Below are 24,203 nucleotides of genomic sequence, written 5' to 3'. Positions count from 1 at the left end.
TTGTTTCAAATCATCTCTGCTTGGAGCCTGTAGACCAGCACTCCAAATCTGTGTCAAGAGACCCTCGCCTGGGTGCTTAACAACCCACAGTCAACCAGTCAGTAGGTCAGAGAGAGGGATGCCTTCTCCAGGGGGTCTTGTTAGCCAGGGAGAGAAGGGGGAGGGGGAAGAAGGAGGAGAGGGAGAGAAGGAGGAAGAGAAGGAAAAATAGGGGGAAAGGAAAGAGGGTGAAGAGGAGGGGAAGGCAGAGAAAGAGACAGGAAAGAAGGGAAGAGAAGGGAAAAGAGGGAGGAGAAGGGATAGGACAGGAGAGGGGAGAGAGAGGGAGAAAAGAAGATAGGAGAGAAGAGGAAGGGGAGGTAATAGAAGAGGGAGGAGGAAGAGGAGGAAGGAGAGGACAAAGAGGGCCCATGCCCCTTGGGACCTCAGCAAAGTGCATGGGGCAGGGCTGAGACTGTAGTTCTGGTTGGTGAGGCCATGGCCTTGGGGGTTGGGTTGGGTGTCAGGTCCCTTCCTGGGATCAGGGGAGGACTTTGGCTCAGTTGCTGGGCCCTGGGGTCATCATGAGGCCATCTGAAAGCAAATGTCCCTTTTAGGAGAGGAGGCCCAGCCTATCTGGCTTCTCTGGGGGTATGGAACTGTAAGGAGTGGATCCGTGGGGCTGCTGGTTTGAAATAGGGCTGGAGGCTAGCGAATCACAGGTAGGCCTGGAGTGGTTGGACAGAGTGATGAGGCTGTGCTGCTGTGACCTGGCCTGGACTGGAGGCAGCGAGCAGGTCCAGCGGAGCGAGCCGTCCCAGGGGCTGCACCGCCACCTGCTGAGCGGCTGGGGCAGTCCTGGGTCCTACGCTGCGGGACTCACGCGCGGGGCCAGGCGCGGCCCGCAGCAAGTGGAAAGGAGTGACACGGCAGGGGGTGCGCAGGTGAGCGCAGGCTCGTTGCTCCCCGGCGCGGCCGCCCTTCCCGCCAGGGAGTTGAGTGCCGGGGTAAACACCAGGCGCGGTGTGCGCGGTGTATCCACAGAGAGACAAAGCCGGGGCGGGGCGGGGGCGCCGCCCGCGAAACCGGGGCGGGGGCGCGGGGTGCAGATTAGTCTCCCCTGGTGCGGGTTGCCCCACCGCCCCTGGAGCCCCGAGCCCAGCCGGCGGACAGGTGGAGCGGGGGCGGGGCGGCGGCCGGGCGGGTCCCGCCCCGGGGGTGGGGCCGGGCGGGGCGGGCGGGGCGGGGCCGCGCTATGCAAATGTCGCCCACGGGCGGCCAATTGCCGGCGCTCCCCGCGCGGCTCCGAGCGCCCCGTCCCGCCGGCGGCCGCGAGACCAGAGCGAGCGAGCGAGCGAACGGCCGCGGTGCAGCGAGCCCTGAGCGCAGCGCAGGGCCAGGGCGCGCCGCGAGGAGCGGCGCAGCCCAGCGCGGCCGCCCGGCCCCAGTCCAGCAAGCAGGCGAGCACCACCGGGCCGAGCCAAGCGCAGCGCCCCGAAGCCGAGCGCGCGCCGTCGCCCGCGCCCCGCGCCGGGGAATGCGCCCTCGGCGCGCCGGCCAGGGGGCGCCCGCAGCCCACCCGGGGGGAGGCGGCCCCGAGCGCCCCTGAGCCTTCCCATGGCCCGGGCTAGGGCCCGGGGCCTCGGCTGCTGACGCTCCCGAAGCCCGCGGAACCCGTTAAACCCGGGCCGCGGCGTCGACCCCGGCTCAGGCACAGCGGCGAGAGGGCTCGGGCAGGGCCATGGCCCCGGGGGGCCGCTAGCGCCGGCCGGCCCAACCGGGAGCCGCTCTGCCGCTGCCGCCGCCGCCCCCGCCGCCCGGGAGCCCAGGCCCCGCCGCCGCGGAGGAGGTGAGTGCGGCGGGAACCGGGAGGGAGCGGGCAGGCGGCCGGGCCACCCCGCGATCCCTCTGGGACCCGCGGCACTGCAACTCTGCGGAAGTGTCCGGGGCGCGGGGCCCGGAGAGGCAGGGGGCTTCCCGGGGACGCAGGGGCAGTAGGACTTGGGTGGGCGCTGTACCTGTCCAGGCTGCCCGGACCCTTATCATCGGTGCGACGTGGGGATGTGTGGATATGTGTCCTGAGGGGTCACCAGTGTGCAAAGCAACTTTTTCTCATAAGATTCTGGGTGGGTGGGAGCTCGCATGCACCCCCACCTCCACGTTCCTGCAGCGGGAGTACGGACGCCCCTTCTCCTGGCTCAGCTCTTTCCCACTAACGCCTCAGGCAGAGCTCTTCCCCTTAGGTGCGTCTGCCCTGCCTCAGTGTCCCGGTCCAGATCGTCTGCTCTAAGGGAAGCGCTATACCGGCAGCCCCCACGTGGAGGGTCCCCCAGATCAAGCAAGGCAGGAGGACCTCGAGCCCTGAAGCTTTTTTCCCAACTCTGTGCTAGCCCCTTGACCCCCAGCTGCCAGCCTGGGTTTCCTTTTCTAGCAGGGAGTCTTGCTTGGCTTAGGGGCCTGGCTGTATGTGGGGTGTAGGTGAGCTGGGAGAGCCTACTGTTAATTCCCCCATTTGAGCAGGCTGAGGCCTCAGGGGTGAAATGGGCAGGGGACTCTAGGAGCTTGGTGGGCTCACTGAGAACAGGTGGGACCAGAGAGTGTCAAGGTGGCTGGGGAATGAGGCAGGCCTGGCAGAATGGGTCAGCTAGAGCTAAGGCTGAGGTCCTGGCTGCTTAAATAACTTGTAATTCTTGAGATAAGTGCATTGAGAACACCATCCCATGAACCACGGGGGGAGGGGGGCGACCTGAAGGCACTGGTGTGTCCACCCTGGAGCTGGGCCAGGTTGGGGGTTCCTGTCCTCCTGAATTCACCCAGATTGTCTCCCAGAAGCCTCCGTCCTAGTTGCAGAGATAGGGAAACTGCATCCAGGGGTTAGGAGGCTCATCCCAGTCCAGGGGGTTGGATGGAGCTGGGGCCTTTTCCGAGGCTGCACGGGAAGTGTGCCTGGACCCATGGGGTAAGGTGTACTGGAAGGCTAGGGCACTGGGCAAGCCTACCCCTGCTGCTGACCCTCAGTTCTGAAGGAGCCAGGCCCGGAAGTGCGGGGGTGTGGGGAGAGAAGGCCAGCAGCCTAGCCTCAGTGCCCCCCATGCTCTGGTAGGCAGATCTTGAAGGGGAGGACGAAACTGAGCCCAGGTGACCTTGACTGGGAAACCCCTGATCTTGAAAGGGGGGTTTCAATCCCAGCTGTGGTGGGGTGACTCTGCTTCCTGGTCCATGGGGTGTTGGGGGAGGGGGAAGCCAAGGAGCCAGGAAGGAGCTCAGGTCTGCGGGGGTGGGGGTGGGCACCGTAGGGCTGGGGTGCTGTTAATAATTTCATCTCCGTGTTCCCCCGCAGCCCCTGCTCCTGTCTCCCTTCCATCCAGGCAGTTCTTAGCACAGAGGAGCTAACCTCCCTTCTCTGAGGCAGGCTGTTCACCGCCCCCCCCCCCAAGCCTGGGAGGTCTGGATCAGGCTGGACGATTCGACCACCTAGCCCCCCGCCCTACCCCCAGGTGCCTCCGGACCCCCTTGTCTGGCCGCCCCTTCTCTGCACCCCTTGCCAGCCCCAGCTCTTCGGTTCTTTGTTCGAACGTCTCTCCTCCGTCCCTCCCTCTCTCCTCCCTCTCTCCTCCTCCCTCCCGCCTGCCTCCCTCCCTTGCTCCCTCCCGCCAGGCTTCTTTCCTTCTTTCTCTGCTCTCCTCCTGGTGGGCTCCCAGGTGGCGGTGGCTGTTCCTTCTCTGTCCACCCACCTGGCTCGTCTGACTGGGGGCTTCTCTGGGGCTGGGGCTAAGTGGAATGCGTCTAGGGGCTGGCAGAAGGGAAGCGACTGTGGAAATGTCCTCCCCTTCCCTCTCTCTGCCCCTCTCTTCCTCTTCTTCCCTCTCTCTTCTCTCCTCTTTTCCATCCCCCATGCTTGCCAAAGAAGGGTCCTGGACTTGGGTCTGAGGCACCAGCAGACTTGACCATCCCCCATTCACTCCTTTAAAGGGCCAGAGCATTGTGGGAGGTCGCTGTAGGGGCCCCGTGGGGCAAAGCCCTCCACCTTCCTGGCTACCTTGGGGGACTCTAAAGCTGTCCTTAGTGACCCTGACCTTGTTACCATGAAAAGGGATGCAGGGGAAATGAGGTCATGGGGCCGGGTGTGAGTCATCCTGAGCCCCCTGATACATAGGATCAAAGGTCTCCAAGGGACCCAGACTGTATCTTGCCCCCCCAAACCAGGACAGTGTTCCCCAGCTTCCTTGAGCCCCACCCCACTAGCAGGTCAAGTTCTTGAGCAAACATATGCTTGTGAGGACGTGTGTGGGCATGCAAGTGTGGACGTGTGTATATCCACAACTGTTAGTGGGGGCCTCCCAGGTACACCCGCGGGTGATGGTGGCCACACAGCCCTTTCTCCTGCCTGCCCCCTCCCACCATAGCTTTCCATTCAGTCAGCACCAGCGTGGTGCCCCAGCAGCCTGGGGGAGGGGCTGGTTCTGGTTCTCCCCTCCCTCAGCCAGCCTCCCCAGGAGGGAGCATCTGTGATGGGGGATCTTATGGAGGAACGAGAGAGGGTCTTCCCACAGAGGGCACCACCTGGGGAATGGGCCAGGAGGCCTGAAGCCGCACTTCCCGTCTGAAGAGCCACCAGTGGTGTGCCCTGGCAGGAGAGGCAAGGGCTCGGGGGAGGTGGGTCTAGGGAGGGCCTCAGGGTCTGTTGAGTGGAGCCTGACAGATGTGGAGCCTGGGCCTTGCCTCAACATATGTCAGCCAGTGCAGGGGATTAGAAGGCCGGGGTGCCTCTCACCCCCACTCCAGGGTCCTAGAAATGGGCCCAGGGTCCTGCCTCCCATGGGAAAGGGGAGTAGACAGGGCAGATCTGGGGGATGGGGCTCATGTTGTCATTCCCTGTGCCCCCACCCCCAGTGGATCCGGGTGGGGGGGGGGTTGGGAATTGGCGCTGGTTTTTGCCGGGAGGGAGCAATATGTTCCGACAACTGGTGCTGGGCTGCGTTTACCCAACAGCCAGCCTGCCTGGGGAGACAATATTTGAAAAACATAGTATCGAAACTTGGACCTGCTGGGGGTTCTGCTGGGGACACTGAGGTTGGCGCAGACCCTGCCCTAGGCCTGCCGGATATCCTAGCTCCCCTTTCTTTGCCCTCTAGAGGCAGAGCTGGAACTTTACCTGGCAGGAAGTCCTTCCCTACATCTGACCTGGATCCCTCCTGCTGTGATTTCAGTAAAAGTAGACCCTGCTATTCTTTGCCTCTCCTTTTCTGGCTGCTGTCTCTTCCATTTTAGGCTCTCTATGTGTGTCTCACTTACCCTCCACTCGCTCCCATGCCCCCTACCCCAATAATCAGGTCCAGACTTCCTTGCATTGGGAGGAGAGGATTGGCTGTAGCAGGCAGGACTGGATTCCTCTCTTCCCCCATTTCTGGAGCTGGCCGAGAGAAGGAGCAGCCCATTTGGCTGGGGAAGGGCACAAGGGAGAGAGCCTGCTGGGAACTGGTGGAAACTGTAAGATGGCCTGTTTGAGCAGGACCCTGTGAATGGAATTCAGGATGCTGGCGGGCGGGGCATTGTTTGAATCTCCAGTGGCCCCTATTAGCTCTAGTGACCCCAGGCTGCACCTGGTTGCTCGGTCTTCAGGCCTATTGGCTACACCTTCCCAGACAAAGGCAGGGACAAGAAAGTATATAGGGTTTGCACACTGGGGCATTCATGGTCCCAGGCTGAGGGTGTGGGCAAGGAGAGTTGGTAGGGTAGGATTCCCCCATCTGCCTTACATTTTCTGATATTGATTCCTCCTTCCCAGGTGTCCAGACAGCCGAGCCAGCTTCCTGGGCCCTAGGCCCCTCCCACAATGCCTGTCGCTGGTCTCCTCCTCTGGGCTTCCCTACTGACTGGGGCCTGGCCGGCCACCCCCACCCAGGACCACTTCCTCCCGGCCACGCCCCGCGTCCGGCTCTCATTCAAAGGTAAGAGACTTCCTAGCTGGTCCCCAGCATCATCTTCTGTCCACAGCACTCGGCCCGCTGCAGAGGCGACAGGCAGAAAGAGACACTTCGTGCAGCCACCTGGGTCGCCCTGCGTGTGTGGGTGGGGAGGAAAGGGACGTCGGTAACTTGCTGGGAAAGGCTAGAGAATGGGCCACGTGGACATTTCCAGGAAGTCTCCCGAATCTGGGCGCCTTCTCGAGGCAGAATGTGAGGGTCTCAGGCTGCGTGGCCTCGGGTCTGCAGAGCGCCTCCTCTGAGTGAGAGATAACTAGGGAGAGGGAGATGGCACTCCTTCCAAACTGATGTTTGTGGAAGCCCTCCCTCGCCAGTGTTCTGTGTCTGGTCCTGCCCTGGGTGGTCCCTGAGGTGGAGGGTCAGACAGTCAGGCAGAAACTGAGGCCGCAGGAAGCCGGGGGAGCAAGTCCTGCTCTGCTGAGGGGTGGCTCTTCAGGTGGGAGGGGGTCCCGGGGAGCAGGGAGGGTGCTGTGGGCTGTGAGCCGAATGCGGGCCACCGGGCAAGTTCAGGGACAGCACGTGCTATGTGACACGTCTGAGCTCCTGAGCTCCCCAATGAGCACTTTGCTTTGGGAGTCACTGGAAGGCTTTAATGACAGGTTGGGGTCTGGAGACTGAAAGACAGGTCACCCCGCTCCATCACCTTTGTGCCCCACCCACCGGCAGGTGAATACACATGGCACACACTCAGGCATCCAGATGGCTCACTCACTAGCCACTTCCTCAAAGGTGTGTATGATCGGAAGCCTGTCCCCCCGCCCCACACACCCACCCCCCGCTGAAAGGGGGTACTGGGACCTGGGGGACCTGGGGTCCCTGCTGAGTTCTCCTCTGGCCCAAGGTCACTTTGTCCAGCCGCCTGCCCTGGGTGGGGCCGATTCAGCCCTGGCTGGCCAGATTTCCGGGCACTCATATTGGGGTGAAAGGCTGGGCTGACTTTTCCTTCCTCAGGTTTGGCTGAGGTCCAGCTGCCACCTCACCATGTTCCCATGTCCCCTTGTCCCCATGTCCCCACCAGAGCTCCTCCCCTGTCCTCATCCCACCCTGTGAGTTGTTGGGGAGAGTGGGGAGTGAATTTCGGACGATGTGCCTGGAAGGAGTCCAGTGTGGGGCCTGAGGAATGGGGGAAAGTGTGATGGGTTTCGTTGTAAGAGCACCCCTCGCCCCCAGGCCTGGGAAGGGGAGAAGTTTATTCTGCTGATAATTCCACCCTTCCCCAAGGGATTTCCTTAGAGCAGGTTAATAAATCTTGAAGGGGCCTGGCCCCCCCTCTCACCTCCTTCCCAGCCCAGGGTGCCGGCACAGCAGGGGGAGCAGAGCGTCCCCTCCCCCAACAGGGGAAGGGAATGGGGGTTTGTCTCCACGCCCCTAGGACTCTGGAACCCAGACATCCACTCTGGGTGTTATTTTTGCCCTCACCCTGGAGACCCATGAGGGGAAGCAGGAGGGATAAGACATAGGGAGGTCCTCGGTATGTGCCTTTTAAACCCTCTCAGACCTCCAGACACGAAGGGCCAACGACTTTCGTTCCTGTTTTCCAGAGAGAGAAACCGAGGCTCAGGCAAGAGGAGGGCCAAGGTCAGGCAGGAGGCAGAGGCGAGGCCAGAAATAGAACCCTGGTGTCCTGGCCTTGCTGACGCCCACATCAGTCAGGTCGATTCCTTCTCAATTAGCTCTGAAGCCGACACCCGCAGTGACTAAAAGCCCGGCTTGCTGGCAGCCGTCCTGTGGTGCTGACTGCTGTGGCAGCCTGGGGTGGGACCGTAGGAGGCCTGGGGCCACCCCATCGCAGGCCTCCGTGCCCTCAGGCGCACACGCTCCCCTGCTCTGAATGACCTTTCCTGTTCCCCACTGATCCTGAGGCCCAGGTGTATGCTTCGATGTCCCTTAATTCAGCAGACGCTCGGGTCCCTACTCTGCTCCAGGCCCCATGCTGAGTACCCGGGAGTCTGCAGTGACCAAGATGGGGTGCTCACAGTCAGACTGGCTGAAAAAGCAATGGACACCCAGTTGGTCAGTACCACCTGGGAGCCCAGCACTGACGGTGCCCCCCATGCTGGATGGTCCGGACTCGTCATGTACACAGAGTAAGGCTCAGTGAGGAGCATGTCCTCACCAAGCACTTGTGGCGTGGGAATGGATACCAACACCCATAGAAACTGGGATTTCACAGCCAGGCCAGGGACTGGGAAAGGGGTGGCGGCTTCCGCTCCCGGGTACGCGTGAGAGACACAGAGAGGGTTGTTCTTAGAAGCACTGGTGGTCACTCTTGCTCTTTGCCTCAGTTTCTCCGTCTGTGCCTTGCCTGGATGTAGCAGCTGGCATCCCAGGCCCTGGGGACTCAGCCTAGGCCTCCCCTCCCCTCCCCTCCCCTCCCCTGGGTCCTTCTGTGACGGGGAGGTGCTAATTCCGGCCTGGTTGGGCCAGACCCTGCAAGCTGGAGGTGCTGGCGTGAGGGCCACGCTGTCCAGGGCAGCTAAAGGAACAAAGGCAGGAACTGGTCCAGGCTTGGGCTTGCTGCCTGTGCAGCCGCCTGGGCACCCCAGCCAGGCCTAGAGCTGAAAAGGTGTAAGGGAGCAGGGGCCCCGAGTTCAGTTAGAGTCCAGGTCAGAGCGGGGGGAGGCGGGGTGGAGGGGGCTCCTGTGGCCCAGCTCCTGAGCTTCCACGAGCAGCACAGCCAAAGTCAGGCAGCAGTGAGGGGTCAAGTGGGGGGATTTCCAGGAAAGGTGAGGTGTTCCCTGAGAGTTCATGCTTGGGACCAGAGAGCCTGGGCAGTAGGACCCTCTCCTCCACCCGTCCTGGCCTGGAATTCCCTTAACCCCAGAGTCCCTGGCCAAGCCTGGCAATAAAAAAGCCCTCCCTTCCCCGTCCTGAGGTGACCCAAGCCAGGGGGCACCGCCTCCCCCTGCAGCAGGGAGGTGTGAGCGCCCTGCCAGGTCCTTTGTTCAGCGTGGGGAATGTTTACTTTATCCCAGGAAGCCACCTCCACAATAAGCCTGGGCTGGCTTCGGCCAGGACGTGGGGCCAAGAGGTGTTTGGTGGGGGAAAGAGGTCCTGTGATGACACGAGGTGGCTGGGCTACTGGGGAAACTGAGGCAAGAGCAGGGAGATGGGGCGGAAGAGCCGGGAAGGACGAAAGTTAACAGAAATAACAGTAGGTATCCGTGATGCTAACCACGGGGTGTTCTCTCCAAGGCCTGAGGGGTTCTCCCTGGGTTTCCTGTGAGGCTTCCCGTCACTCAGGAGCAGGATGAAGCTGGAGCCTGCCTCTGCCTGATGTCTGAGCCTGTCCCAGGACGGAGAGAGCGAAGGGTGGGTTGAGGGAAGCAGGCACAGCTCTCTCCCGTGAGCTCGGGACAGGGTTCCAGGATCCCGCAGTGCTGGCCTTAGCCTTCCCAGCCTCATTTCCTAAGGAGAGGGCTGAGGTGGCCCTGGGGAGGCTTCTCATGCCCTCTGCTTATGGAAGCAGCAGCACTTGGGTTTGCCTGTTCCTATAAATCCGGCCCTCCATCACCCCAGTCTTGCACTGACCAGAGTCCCCTAGGAAGCTCTCTCCTTTGGACAAGGAAAGCCAGGGTCCAGGAGAGGAAAGGGCTCCTGTGTCCGGAGTGGCCCTGGGATTTGGATCTTCTTTAAGTCCGGGCATAACTGGCTTGCTCTGAGGGGAAGGACACTCTGCAGGTGGAGGGCGAATGGGTGGGTGGGTGCTGGTCACTGCCTGCCTGCCCACCGCAGCCCAGCCTCCAAGCCTCTGGGGCTCATGGCCCAGGATAGTGCCACGCTTACATCAGCCACATGTGGCATCAGAGAGCCAGAGTGGCCAGGCCTCCTTGTTAGGAAGTAAAGACATTGGAGGTTAGAAGAGGTCATGGCCCGTTTACTTCACCCGAGGGGGATGGAGAGTGGGTGAATACGGCTTGGGGTGGAGGTACCTTTAGCTTTGATGGAGCATTGCTCCACCCCCAGGCCTGACTGCATGGTGGGCGTGGGGTGAGGACCCGCCCTTGCCCCCCCAGGGGCTCCCTGGCCAGCTAGGAGAGTCAGAATGAGGAGGAGGAGGAGGTAGGGTTGCGGGGAGGCTCTGAAGCTTGGAGGCCAGAGGTGGCCCCAGGGAGCGGGTCTAGGTGAGGTGTTTCTGACAGCTACAGTGGGATTTGGAGCTAGCAAACTGGGGAGGGGCCGGTATTCCAGATGAGCCAGGAGGAAGAAGGTAGGAAGACGCAAAGCATGATCTTGAGCCCAGAGTCCTGCATTTGGGATCTCAGTTTTCCAGGAAATGGGAACTGCCTTACTCCTGAGAAGGGACTTGGAAGTGGCCACTTCGGGAGTTGGGAGGTCCTGGAGGCTGGCTGCCCCCTCAGCTGGCCAACAGTCGGCACTCGGAGTGGAGCAGGCCCTGTTCTTGCCGAGAACCTGCCTGAGGCCCAGCCCGAGTCAGCCAGGTCGGGGCTGGGGGCCTTCCGCCGTGGTCCCTCCCGGTCCAGCCGAGCCTCAGACGGGCCTGCCACTAGCTGGGCCTCGGCAGCGCAGGCCTTGTCTCTGGTTCCCTGGCATGATGCCTGCCCCTCCCTCCCTGGCTCCAGCTTCCCTTGGCACTGAGCGAGGAGCTGGTGCGTGCTCAAGGAGTAAATCATGTTCCTTGGCAGCCCCCGCTGCTTCGTAATCGTAAAGAATTTAAAGAGAAACCGCCAAGATAAAAATCTCATCCTGGCCCATAAAGGTATCTTTCACCCTGTGGCTTGGGGGGCAGCGGCCTCAGTGGGCTCCTGGCTGTCTGCACCTGCCTGTGTGCACCTCCAGCCCTGTGACCCCTCCAGAGGTGGTGGGGGCCCAGAGGCTGTCTTCAGAGTGGTGGGTCCTTGGCCCCTGATCCCTGGGAGACCTCCTGCTCCTCCCCCAGGACTGAAATTCGGGAGAATGCAAAGGTGGTGGGGGTGGTGTTCGAAAGGGCTGTCCCCGAAGGCAGGCAAACCTCCATTCTGCCCTTGCGAGCCGTGTGAGCTCAGGCAGTAGACTCTCTAGGACCCGGTTCCCCCGTGTAAGGTGGGGACAGCAGTGGCCCAGTAGGAACGACATCCTGAGGGCTCAGGCCATCTTGCTGGCATCCCCGCCACAGGTAAATCTTAAGCAGTGAACCTCTCTGTGTCCCTTCTGCATTGTCTGTAAAATGGGTATAAACACGGGGCCGACCTCACTGTGCTGTGGGAGGACTAACTGCAGTTCCAGCCCCGGGGAAGGAAGGCTCAGGAACTAGGAGCCACCCCGACGGTGGCAGAGGGGCAAGGGCGGGTCCTGGGGGAGGTCCAAGGAATCCCGCACTGCCTCACCCCTCCCTCTAGATTTCTAACCTTTGGTGAAGGTGACCGTGTTTGGGAAGGCCTGCTGGAGGTACCCTGAACCCCGTGCCGGGAGCAGGGTCAGGTAGAGATAGTATGCCCCCACTGTGGGCATCCCACCAGGCTTCCTGGAGGAGGCTGCGTCTTAAACAAGGGAAGGGAGACGGTGGGACGGAAGAGCAGGAGCAGCAGGGAGGCATGAATGGCGTCACACCGGGGGAGAGGGCAGCATCCTGGATGGAGTCTTGCTCTTGGTGCTGGGACGGAACATTTACACTTGCTCCTTGTGGTTTTTAAGCTCTTTGTTCCTCTCCTCAGAGGCACCAAGGACCTACTGTGGGGCAAATCCAGGGAGACAGACGCACTGGGGAGGGGATGCCTTGGCGGCAGCTGCCCACTCTGCTGGGGGCCCATGAGCTGCCGCAGCGACCCCTCCCTGAGCGCTGTCCCGGCCCCCCGGCCAGTGCTGGGGCGACCAGACCTGGGTTGCTCACTTGGGCATCTGTACCACTGGGCTGAGAACAGGGTTTCTCGGCCTGACCTGGTGCTGTCCTGGGAATCTGAGCCTCGTCTCAAGGGAACCCTTGGAGCTTTGGAGAAGCAGAGAAGATTCCTGCTGCATTTTTCTTAGAAATAGCAAGAGGGCCTTTGCCAGAGGCCTGGATGCCAGAAGGCTCCGGTCTCAATCCAAAGCTCGGCTCACGTGGGTGCCTGAGCTTGGCAGGGCTGCAGCCACCCCCGCCCCCCAGCATACCCCAGGCTGCTGAGCAGTCTCAGGGAGCGGGTGGAGGCCTCCTAGGCTCCAGACCCTGACCATTGGTCCTGACCCAGCGAAGAAACCCAGCGAAGAATCAGCCTGGGTGGTAGCTGCTGCCCTAGGGTCCTGCGGGGGGCAGGAGGCCTCAGCTGGGCCGACCTGGGGCATTCTCGTGGGGGCTGCTGGCACGGACCGCCACTGCTCCATCTCTGCTGGGTCTTGGCCCAGCAGGAACAGCCCCAAAGCAGCAGCCCCTCCAGGGATCCGGAAGCCTTTGGGGCATGAGGCCTCAGCTCCAGAGCCCCCTGCCCCCACTCTTCCTTCCTTCCTCCCCCTCATCCCCCCTTGCCTCCACCCCCTCCCATCCCCACCCTGACCCCTCCTTGGCGTCCTACCCGGACATGCTCTTTCCTCTGAGGTCCGTGCGCCCAGCCAAGAGCTGTGTTTCCTTCCACTTAGGGCTTGGTGCTGATGCTCTCATTTCCCTCCCCGGGCAGAGTCCACTACTGCCTGCGTGCTTGCTGGCCGGCCGGCACGGAGGGCCCTGGGGTTAGACGCTGCAGTTGGTGGAAGAGCAGCTGGAACTCGGGGGGGGGGGGCTTGTGGGCTCCTGCGGCACCCCAGGGGGCCTCTGCCCAGGGCTACCGCCAGCACCCGGACACCCTCCTGACCCAACACCAGGCCTGTGTGGAGAACTCGCTGCCTTCCTAGACAGGTGACTGGCTGAGTCTTGCTTGGCCTTCCAACTCTGCCTTCCCACCTCAGCCAAGGCTGACCCTGAATACACATCTGTCTGTGCGATGCCTCAGTTTCCCCATTTGAATGTTGGGGAGGGGACTAGGACTGTCTGGGATATCCTGGGAATCTCTGGGTGGGCGATGTGAAGGGCTGCAGGGACCCCAGGCGTCCAAGGAGGGCAGCAGAGTTGGGGGCCGGCTGCAGGGCAGGGGGAGGGTCTCGACACCCACCAGCCTGTCAGTCCCATCCTGGCCTGTCTGTCTGGTTGATTTATCGGAGTAAATGAGCCATGGAGAGTTTGTTGTCTTTTGCAGTCAGGGGGAGGAGGAGGTGGTGGGGGAAGGAGTGAGGGGTTTCCGGGCTAGGTCTGGAATGCGGGAGGCGGGGAGGCGGGGTGGGTCCCCTAGGCCTGTGGAACTGGAAGCAGGATCCACTCTCCCCACCTGAGAAATGAATGGATCAGTGTGACCCTCCCCTCAGGGCCGACTGTCATCTCACCCCCTTCACCCTTCTTGGGGTACATTCCAGGCAAGGAATGTACCCCAAGCTGCTCACCTGGCCCAGGCCATCGCCTCCCACCCCCTGCCCAGGGGCTGCCCTGCCCCTCCAGACAAGCTTTCCCCCTGCACTGTGTGCTTTCCGACCTGGGCTAGAGCTCTGAGCTTTGCCTGGCTGGTGAAGGCCCGAAGGTGTCCTCATAGGCAGCTGTGCGGGCCATGATGGGTCCATGTAGGACCTCCCGGCCTCCTGAGTCACCGGCCCAGACCTAGACTGAGCAGGCACCATGGAGCCCTGGGGGTGGGCAGGGATCACTGGAGGCACCTGGGCCAGAGAGCCCTCTACCTGCTGGGACAAAGTGGTCGAAAGTCATTGGACATGCTTGTGGGAGAGAGCTGTAGAACCTTGTGTTTCCGGCTGGCACGTGTGCCAGGGTGTGACTCTGCTGCCCCTTCCCTCCTGGCTTCTCCTGGGTCAGGATGAGCTGTGCCCCCAGCCTGTCCTCTCCTGGGCGGAGCAGGCGGGCACTGGGGCGGAACGGGCGTGGGAACAGCATGGCTGAGCCTGCCGGCCCCCGGGCCCCAGGCCTCAGCCCCCAGCCCCCAGCCCCCGGCCACCAGCCCTCAAAAGGGGCGGGAAGCCTATAGTGGAGCTTAGCCCAGCTGGGTGGCTCCAGCTCGGCTCTGGCTTGGTGTTTACTGAACAGCTGGGATGTTTACAGTAGCCCTTAAGAAGGGGCCCCTAGCTCCAGAGGATTTCCCAACTGGAGGGTCCCGTTGGGGCTCTTCAGACTTCACCGCTTTCCCACACCGCTGGGATAGCACGTCAGGGATGTAGGGACTGCAGCCATCCCTACCCTCCTCACCCTGGGCTGGGCCAGTGTCACAGCACCTGCCCCTCCGCCCTCCCCCCTGGCCTTATGTTCCTGTCCCCGGGAGGAGCCGACATTCCCAGGAAGTGGCTGCTCTAGATGGTGGAATACGGTAACTGGGTCCCCAGTTCAGACTTTTAAATTAAATTCAATCAGAGCGGTTATTGAATATAAACACGCGGAGTCATTTACATGTTAATTATGTTGAATGGACTACGAGGCCATAATTAGTTGCTAATTGGGTGAGAGCGGCTGTAATTGGTTTTGTTGGCACCGACCTGGCTCACCTGCCTGGGGGGAAGGGGGGCAAATGTGGATGGCTCCTGGGGATCTTCTGGGTCTCCAAATCTGGAAAGCCCGGCCCAGGGATGGGATTGGAGGGGACGGATATTGAGGGACTTGGGGGCCAGAGGAGCTGGAGCCTACCCCCCAGGGAGGAGACAGCTTAAGCCTCAGGCAAAACTCTGGGGCTGGTTTCTAGGGATTCCCATCCAGAACATTTCTGGGATAGCAAACGAATGGGAGAGCAAGCGCTCATCAGCAGTGACGGCCCCCCTGCCCGGCTCCATGTGGGACCCGGCCTTGAACAAATGGTTAATGTCCAAGGGGGTCCCTGGGAGCGCAGGACAGATGTCACCCTGGTCCACCCTGCAGATGCCGGGGCCATGGGTTGCCCTGGGGCTGGCGTCTCTGCGTTGGGGTACGAATGAGGTGGGTGTGCTGAGCGGAATGGGGGGAACGGTGCCTGCAGAGGCTTCGGGGGCTGCCCTGCCCCCAGCTTGGCCTGGCTGGGGCTCCCAGGGCTGTAAGGCTGTGGCCAGGGGCTGAGGCCTTCCGGCTGGCCGCTCATTAAAAGAGGATTAGGCCAGGAGCCAGGGGGCCAGCCCAGCCCCCAGGCCTTCCTCTGGGGCCCCTCACAGCTTTGGGGAAGTGATAAGGGGCTGCCCCCCCCAGAGTCCATGGTGGAGTCCAGCAGGGACTGTCTAGGCCCGGCCACTCCCGCTGCTGCCCTCTCCTTGTCCACCTCAGTTTCCTTCCTCAGAAAGGCAGGAGGATAGAGCACTGACAGAGACCCTGGCCAGCACCCCCACCTCTCACCCCCAACCTCGTTTCTCTTCAGCTCAGGGATTAGGGCTGCGCTAGCCTACGTGAGGTCAGAGGTCAGGCCTGGGCTGTAGGGACCCGTCTATCACCCCCCAGTACCCAAGCCCAGCCAGAGGAGGTGACACTGTCAGTCAGGACCTGCTGCTTTGTGGGGCTGTAACCAAGGGGGCGGGGTGCCCACCTCCGCTCCAAGACCCCCTTTTGACAGCAGCCCCTGCCTCACTGGCCACAGAGCCCGTGTCCTAGAGACGGGCAGCAGGGGTCGACAGCAGGGGTCAGGGCCGCCCACTTGGGGTCTGGGGTGAGGGCTGCGGACACACCTCCTCAGGGCTGTCCACACCCACTACCTCCTTTAAAGGAAGGCACTGGCTGCTTCCCCGAGGGGGGAAACAGAGACCCCCAAGAGCAAACCCCGAGGCACTGTCAACGCTCCTGCCTCTGGACCTTTGCCAGGCCATTCTGGGCCGGGACCCTGAGTGTCTAATGGCCATGGGGAAGTTCTAGAGGCTGGGAACGGCTGCGGAAATGAGGTGTCTGATGCCAGAAAAGGCTCTTCCTTCCCGATGACGGGAAAAGCCTTCCCGGATACCGCCCCACCCAACGTGTGCCCAGCCTGGGTGAGGGTATGGGGGTGGGGAGCCCTTTCCAGGAGGCATTATCCAGGCACACCATCCTCTCTCCCAAGGTCAAAGCTTATCCAGACTTGAGTTCCGATATCCACAGAACCTTTGACTGTGCCCCAGCCCCTCCACCCTCGGTACTGCCATGGAGATGGGAGAGGGGTGACACTCCTGCTGTCAGAGCTGGGCCTGGGACATGTGGAGCAGAGGCCAGGATGGGCCCATGTCAACCCCCCCGCCCCCACACACGGATGCCCACTTGGCCCAAGTCTCTGCTCCTTCGGGGGCTGGGGGCCAGGAGCATTGAGCCCTGCTGACAGTGCCGGTGTGAGAGCAGGAAACCCAGGACTACTTGACCGCTTCCTGCCCTGACCCAGGTTTCCTGGGGGAATGAAGGCCTCGGCTCCTTTGCCCTATGGCAGGGTGGTGAGGGGGGGAAAGGATCCCAGTTTCACTCCTCACTCTGTGACTTGAGGTGAGTACCACTCTTCCCTGGGCCTCTAATCTTCCTGTCTGGAGTTGGGGTACAGGGCTGTCATGGGGCCCCTTGTTTTAATTCTTTCCTACAATTTGGCATGAGCGAGAGGAGCACTCCAGCCGTGGGTTGCTAAGTCCAGGGCCCTACACCCAGTTCACTCTGGGACCCTGGCAAAGCCATCCTTCTCCACCTCAGTTTTCCTTTCGGTAAGCTGGGTTTGGGTGATGATTCAGGGTTTAGCTCTGCTCTTGTGAGTTGGGGGTGGCGTAGAGATAGGCTGGAGTTAGGGGAGGGTTGGGCTGAGTCAACAGGAAGCCCCTTCCTGCCCCATTACCCTCTCTGCTCTGTCCCCCAGCACTAGGAAGTTGTAGAGTGGGGATGGGACTGAGGGCGGACGTCCTCCCAGCGATGGTGACATCTGGGAGCCAGCTTGCACAGGGAAAGAACTTGGAACCCCATCCATTCCCCTCTCTCCACCAAGGTAGAGACAGCCCATGAAGGAGGGTGGGGGAGGTCCCAAGGAGAACTCCGCTGAGTCCAGAGCAGGACCTTCACCCTCGAGGATCACACTGAATGTCAGTACTAGGGGGGCTCAGGAGATGGTCTAGGTAGGAAAATGAGGACCGAGTGCTCTGATTGGGGTCATGAAGCCCTCGCCAGAGCCAAAGACTCCTGACCCCCGATCCCACCCCTTTCCCACCCCACAAGGCCTCATGGGGACTCCCCCTCAAAGTTTCCACAGTGACCAAAGCATCATGTCCTGTGACAACAGAGCCACTGACGCCATATCCCATGGCCACTGGGAGCGGTCCCGAGGGTCCTGAGTCATGTGCCCTGTCGATGGAGGGGGAGTCACCTTCAGGCCATCGCCCTCCCAGTAGGCAGTCCCCACCACCAGGACTGGCTTTGCCTGGGCCTGCCTCTCCTTCAGCCCCAAAGGCCACGGACCTGGATGGAAATCCTGCCCCTATGCTCTTGGGCCCATTCCTTCCCTTCTCTGTGCCTTGACGTCTTCATCTGTGAATTGGATGTTGTGAGCTCAAGGTTTTGCACAGAATAAGTGCTTGATGAGTAAGTGGGAGACTCCCTCCATGCCCACTTCTACCCAGGGGGTAGGGAGCAGGGAGTGCAGGGTTAGGAGGTAGGCTGCCCGCTCAAGGCTAGTCTCCTGCTCCTCACGTTGGTCTGCTGAATGCCTCTCCCCTGCCTTTCCCACAAAGGGGGAGCCTGGAGTGCTGGGGCTCTGAGCTCGAGGGGCACTTGGACTTGCTTGGGCACTGGTTCCCGCAGAGGGGGAGGGTCCAGAGTACAGAGGCCCAATGCTGGGCAGGGATGGAGGGTAGGGATTATGACTGCTTATGTCCCTGGGGCTAGATGTTTGGGGCTTTCCCCTACCCCAGGTGCCTATGTCAGAAGGTACCCACTTGAGCTTCTGCCTCCCTCCCCTCCATTGCCCCCCAAATGCCTCCTAATCCAGTAGGACGGGTAAGGGTACAACCCAAGGCCATCCCCCCAGCCAGGGTATAAATAACCCCTGGCGGGCTGTCCCAGCCGGGGGGGGCTCCGCTGGCAAACCCACTTCCTCTCTGGCTGCTTCCTGGCCCTGGGGGTGGGGGAGTGTTTACTTTCCTGTTGTCACTATGGCTGGGTGGCCAGGCAGGGGACTCCAAGTGGCCCAACAACAGGTGCAGGACAGGTGCCCAGGCTGCCCTGCCCAGGACTTCAGAGGCACCGCCGGACAGGCGGGCGAAGCCGTAGCCAGGCAGGGATTGGCCCTTTGATCCCTTGGCGTCCCTGCGTCCCAGCGGTTGGCCAAGGTCATCACCTGTATTCTCTTGTTGCCACATAGGGCTAGGCAGGGCAAGGCCTTTGCTTGCCCCCCAGCCCCTCAGATGTAGGCTCTGGGTCTACCGTGGGAGTCTCCTGGCTCCCAGCCCACCTCCCACACCCATCTTAGCACATCCTGAAACTCCCATCCGAAGCTGCTCTCAGGCACAGCCCCTCCAGCTCTGCTCCAAGGTCCCTAGCACGCAGCCGGGGTCAGGGTCAGCCAGGCCGGTCAGAGACAGCTGCCTGAGTCAAGGTCGACCTTGACTTGACTGATGGGATGGGGCCACCTGCTGGTCCTACCTTCAGGCAGCATCTAGGGCATGCGATCCCAGCTGTCCTCCCTCTCCAGGCCTCCCTCCCGACTGCCCCACCTGGGAAATGGGTTCCCAGCTACGGGCTGGGGCAGGGGGGGGTGGGGATGGAATATGTATGATGGCCTCCTTGAGTGCCTCATCTAACGCCAGCCGTGTGCGCACATGTGCAGGCCTGGGCCGTGTGCATACACGTGTGTGCTCTTCCGTGCGCCACCATCCCCAGCCTCCCGTGCTGGTGAACATTCAGCACCTTCGGTACAGTCTTCCCTCTCCTGCTGAGCTAAAGTAGCTGGGGGTGGGCGGAGGAGGGGCTTGCCAGGTAGACCCCTTGGCTCTCCCCCCTCCCAGAGGAAAGTTCCCAAGTTTTCTGGAGTCCCGTGTTTGTCATTGGGTCACTGGCCAAGTTCCTTCCTGTCCTTCATCCCCAGGAAGGAAGACTTTCCCCCAGCAATCTGGGGGTGGGAGGGCCACGGCCACCAGACTCATGAAGAAGGGAAACTAAGGACTCCACCAGACCCTGCCCCCCAGCCTTGGGACACTGTAGCACTAGGGGGAGGGCTTCTTTCCTGGGAAAGACTGTTCCTGACTGGTTCAAAGTGGCCTGAGCTTTCCACCTTTAGCACCCCAGTGAGATCTGGGGGGAAGCCCGAGGTCTGTGGGACCATATCCCTCCAGCAGGGCTGTCCAGTGTCCTGGCTAACCAGCTTCAGACGAGGTGGGGACCATGCTGTGTGCCAGCTTTGCCCTGTCTGGTGGGCAGCTGGGGTGAGGACAGGGCATCCCGGCTCTGTGCCAGCGTCTGCGGGCTGTCCTGGCTGCACCTGCCCCCCACCCTCCCGCTCATTAACCCTTTTAGGCCCCTGTGGGAAGCAGGCCCCACCCTGAGCGTGGGAGCATTAACCCCCACCAGAGCAAAGACTCTTTGATGCCATCACGTGCCCTGGCCTGCACCCACTGCCCTTCCACTGGGACCCAGAGACTGGCTGGGCTGCTGCTGAATCAGAGCTTTAGCTTTGGGTGTGGTCCCTTCCCCGGCCTGCCCACCTGGCCCTCGTTCTCCTCCCAGCATCTCAGGGACTATAGAGGGGGAGCTAAGTAGGCCCCGGGCGGGGGGCGGGGGTGGTGGTGGAAGCTGGGGGCTTAAGATGATCGTGTGGTGGAGGTCCCCCTTCTGTCAAAGGGGGCATGTCTGGATGGTCTCCAAGGATCCTAACTGCTGCCCTGCCCTCCGCCCACAGAGCTTAAGGCCACAGGCACTGCCCACTTCTTCAACTTCCTGCTCAACACAACCGACTACCGGATCCTGCTCAAAGACGAGGACCATGACCGCATGTACGTGGGCAGCAAGGACTACGTGCTGTCCCTGGACCTGCATGACATCAACCGTGAGCCCCTCATTGTAAGGGCCAGCCCAGGTGTGGGGTCGGAGGGATGAGGGGCGCGGGGCCCTCTAGCAGGCTGCGCCCTCTGACCGCCATCTCCGGCAGATCCACTGGGCAGCCTCCCCACAGCGCATCGAGGAGTGCGTGCTCTCAGGCAAGGACGGCAATGTGAGTGCGGTGGGGTCTCCAGGTGGGATGGGGGCGGCGTGCGGGCAGGTGACCTCAGGGAGGCAGTGGGGCCAGGCAGGCACCTGGGCACGTCCTTGGCTTTCCCTCTGGCCCCAGGGTGAGTGCGGGAACTTCGTCAGGCTCATCCAGCCCTGGAACCGAACACACCTGTACGTGTGTGGGACCGGCGCCTACAACCCCATGTGCACCTACATAAACCGCGGCCGCCGTGCGCAGGTAAGCCGTGCCCGCCGTGGCCCCGTGCTGCCCCATTAGTAGCCACATGCCAGGGCTCTGAGGGGTGGATGAGCTTGAGCCCCAGCCCTGCCACTTCCCAGCCCCGTGACCTTGGGTGAGTGACTCCTTTCACTCCCTCACCTGAAGATGGGCTGACAGCTGCCTCTCTCACAGGTCACTGTGAGGGGGCAGCAGTGAGCTGCGGCTCCCAAAGCTCTTAGCCTTGTGCCCGGCCCGTAGTAAGCGCTCGCTCCGGCCGTGCCTGTGGACCGTGCCCCTGCCGCCAAGCCAGAGGGCCTGGCAGGGGCCTCAGCGACAGGAGGCTGGACACCTGGGTCCGCTTCTGCCCCACGGCCTGGGGGAGAGCTGGCCCTCCCCCGGTTCTGTCCCACCCTGCCCGCTTCTGCCCTTTCTCATTTCCATGTGGGCGTGTCCGTGAGCTGGTGTGACCTTGTAGGACACGTGTGAGAGTGAGTGGACTTAGGGACACGTGTGTGTGGGTGTGTGCCAAGCCGTGTGTATGTGTGCACGCACGGGCGCGTATGTGTGCTCTGGGGGCCCGGGTGCTCACGTGTGCTCCTGGCGTGTGTGGTGTGAGAGGGTGGCAGCCCAAGCCCGCTCCCCCAGCCCCTGCCACCCCCGGCTCTAACCCCTGTTCCTCGTCTTCTCAGGCCACGCCCTGGACCCAGATGCAGGTGGTCAAAGGCCGAGGCAGCCGAGCCACGGATGGTACCCTCCGCCCGACGCCCACAGCCCCACGCCAGGTGGGACTCAGCCCTCCAGGCCCTTGCCAGGCAGCACTGCCTCTGAACCGAACTTCCCCCGGGCCTGGCCTGCCAGCCAAGAACCCGCACCCCACGCGAGCCTCCCGAGGGTCTTCCCTCGGCTCTGGGCCCCGTAGGCTGCTCCTTCCCCCGCAGTGCCCTCAGGCTCCGAAGGCATTCCCAGATGGCTTCATGTCAGCCTCAGTGAGTCCCTGTAGGAGAGATCATGAAGCCACCAGGTGCAAAGACAGCCTAGGGACAGCGGAGCCTCAGCGCTCAGAACACGTGTGTAGACATGCACGAGTCTATGCCAATATACACGTGGGCACATGTTGTGCTCTCCAATGCACACCTTAGTCAGCATCCAGAGTCCGAACGCGGCACGTGTATGCGGCCTGACATATTACTCTCACCTGTCCAGGCCTCCATGGTCATGGGCACGCACAGGTGTCCTGCACACTCACATGCTTGGGACTCTGCTTCCCTGGGGCCGAAGGGGCAGAGCCGTCTGCCCCCTAGTCATGACCCGGGACTGGGCTGGGGGCGCCGGGGGGTGGGGCTGGGGCTGGGCAGGGGCGGGCAGGGGACGAGGGGCTGCCGGTGAATGGGAGAGCAAGTGGTCACATGAGCATGTGTGTCTGTGAAAGGGAGCGCTGAAACGTGGGACGGCTCAGACTGCATGTGTGCCCAGGGTGTGAACGGCGGGTTCCATGTGCTGACAGTGCTGTGTGCCAAGCTGTGTGTGCAGCCCCGTGTGTGCAGAAAGTCACGTGTGCAGAGTGTAACTGGAAGTGGGCCTGTGGACGCCTTCCCATCACCATCCCTGCCACCTGCCGCCACCTCCTTCGTGCCTCTGTGCCTCTCTCCTTTCCCTCCCTTCTCCCCATGAGCTCATCCTGGTCCCAGTGCCTTCATCAACCATTCTACTAGCATCTTCAGGGCTGGGCTGGGAGGCATGGAGGGCTTTGTGAATCCCTGTGGTCCGGGCTGGACCTCTCAATTCCTGACTCATTGGGGAGACATGGGGAACTGGGGGCTCTGCTGAGGGGCAGGAGAAAGGCCATGGCCTATTAGTCCATCCTGAGATCCACAGGTAGGACATTAAGCCTGGGGACACAGTACCCTTGGGGCCCTCTGGCCTGGTGGGACCTGGCAACAAAGGTCAGGGCCGCAGGCCCTTGGCCAGTACCTCCTGCCCTGGTCAGGTTGGCAGCCCCATCTTGGCCCAGGACAGGCGGCCAGAAGCTCAAAGAGTTGTGCCTCTGTGGCCCAAGGGACCCTGACCAGAGTCTCCCTGAACCAGTTGGCATGGAGGGACTTCAGCCTCTGATTCTCAGGTCTTATCTGGTATCTGGGACCAGGAATCACCTCCCGTGGAATGTGCATGGTGGCCCTGCCCTGGGATACCTGGCTGGACAGAGTTAAAACCCAAGGATATCTGGGGAGTGAAGGGATGTGGCTTCAGGCTATCTCCAGGGGACTTGCTCTCACCCTGGGGGCTTGATGACCCTTCCCCTTCCTGGCTGTGGGACCAGCTTGGACGATGCTGAGCTCGCCTCTGCCCTGCAGGATTACATCTTCTACCTGGAGCCGGAGAGACTCGAGTCAGGGAAGGGCAAGTGTCCGTACGACCCCAAGCTGGACACAGCCTCAGCCCTTATCAGTGAGTGCCTCTACCCCATCCTGGTTCTATAGCCCAAGTGTGTGGCCTCTGCCTCCGGAATAGGGGGCATGGCATCAACATTTTCCCCAGGGCAGAGATCGTGACCATGCCATCCCTGAACCCTCCCACGGGGCCCCACCCAACGGGGGGAAGGGTAAGGACCAGACCCCAGTGAGGGCTGAGGGGCAGAGACTAGTGGTGTGAGGGTCTCTCCAGCCCCTCAGATGGGGGTGCTAAGGGGGCCAGATCCTACCCTGAAATGGGGTCCATGCAAAGGCCAGCCCCAGGCTGCCTGAAGAGAGAGACGAGCTGCGTCTGTACTGGGAACGGTGGAAGGGGCGTGGTTCCATACCTGTTCTTGATGTGTCTGGGAGGCTGGGAGAGGCCCACGAGGAAGCGCAGATGGGGAGTCCTGGCCCTCTCACCAACTAGGGGGTCAGGGTTGGTTTCTGGTCTGGCCAGGTGTCTAGGAGAGTTGGGGGAATGTTCTCTGAGGGGGAGTCCTGCCTGGGGCCTCAGGAGCAGCTGCTGCCCCTACTCCCAGGTTGGGCGAGCCCACCACGACCCTGGGCCCTGTTCTCTGACTGTTTGCTGGCTGCCCAACCCAGTCTGCCTCTCAGATTAACTGCTGGACACTGTGCCCCCTCCAAGCCTGGGAAAGGCCTCAGGGCAGGGGGTGGACATTATCCTCCCCTTCTTGGTGAGTGAAAAGGTCCTAGCCTGATGCTGGCTCCCCGACCAGGGAGTCTCATGGGGGAAGGCAGGGCCTGTCCTGGGCGCGTCTAGAAGGAAGACACGGAGTGGTACGCTAGAGCCGGCACGGTTGCTAAATCTTCGGCAGATTTTCAGGTATTTTGTGAGCCAGCTGTTATTAAACACTAAGTTATATAATTTCCAAATAAATTACTTTCGAAACAGATAAAAATACTCAAAACTCATTACTTCCTAATTATTTTACTACATTTTATTATTATCTTTGTTCTTGAGGTTATTTACATGTGTTGTACTTGTGGGGTAGAAAGACGATATGATGGTGTGGGCAGCTCTCTCAGCTCCACCTGCAGTGACTCCCGTTAGTAGCGCAACGTCAGCCACGGTGGGAGTATTTCTACCACAGAAGTTGGCTCTGCTACTAACCAGAGCTAATGGCTGCTAATCCCAACCCTCCCAGAGGCAGTCCTTCAGCCTCTGCCAGCACCCCGCTGGTGAGACAGTCGTGCCCTGGGGAGTCGGAGCGGGGAGACAGGACCCCGCCCTGGCTGACCCGCCTGCCCGCCCGCAGACGAGGAGCTCTACGCCGGGGTGTACATCGACTTCATGGGCACCGACGCAGCCATCTTCCGCACGCTGGGAAAGCAGACGGCCATGCGCACGGACCAGTACAACTCCCGGTGGCTGAACGGTGAGGGCGGCCCTGAGGCCCCGGCTGGGCGGCACCTCTGCCACGCGGCTAGAGCCTCAAGAGGCACTGGGGGGG

General features: G+C 61.7%; 1 protein-coding gene across 2 annotated transcripts in view; it reads left to right on the top strand.

The window, feature by feature from the left end:
* Positions 1-1,808: 1,808 nt before the first annotated feature.
* Positions 1,809-24,203, top strand: part of SEMA3F (semaphorin 3F) — a 28,577-nt gene continuing 6,182 nt past the window's right edge. The window contains exons 1-8 of one of the 2 annotated variants that reach the window (XM_040628781.1): positions 1,809-1,828; positions 5,768-5,930; positions 19,751-19,911; positions 20,000-20,062; positions 20,180-20,299; positions 20,971-21,063; positions 22,633-22,726; positions 24,009-24,128. In XM_040628781.1, coding sequence (XP_040484715.1) covers positions 5,816-5,930; positions 19,751-19,911; positions 20,000-20,062; positions 20,180-20,299; positions 20,971-21,063; positions 22,633-22,726; positions 24,009-24,128 — 766 coding nt within the window. In that variant the 5' untranslated portion in view covers positions 1,809-1,828; positions 5,768-5,815. The remainder of the gene's footprint in view (positions 1,829-5,767; positions 5,931-19,750; positions 19,912-19,999; positions 20,063-20,179; positions 20,300-20,970; positions 21,064-22,632; positions 22,727-24,008; positions 24,129-24,203) is intronic. The other variant, XM_040628782.1, reaches the window with a different exon arrangement.

This window comes from Ursus maritimus, unplaced genomic scaffold, assembly GCF_017311325.1.
Source record: "Ursus maritimus isolate PB19 unplaced genomic scaffold, ASM1731132v1 scaffold_14, whole genome shotgun sequence".
NCBI classification, from domain to species: Eukaryota; Metazoa; Chordata; class Mammalia; order Carnivora; family Ursidae; genus Ursus; species Ursus maritimus.
Note: the sequence above shows the minus strand (reverse complement) of the source record. Positions and strands in the feature narration are given on the sequence as shown.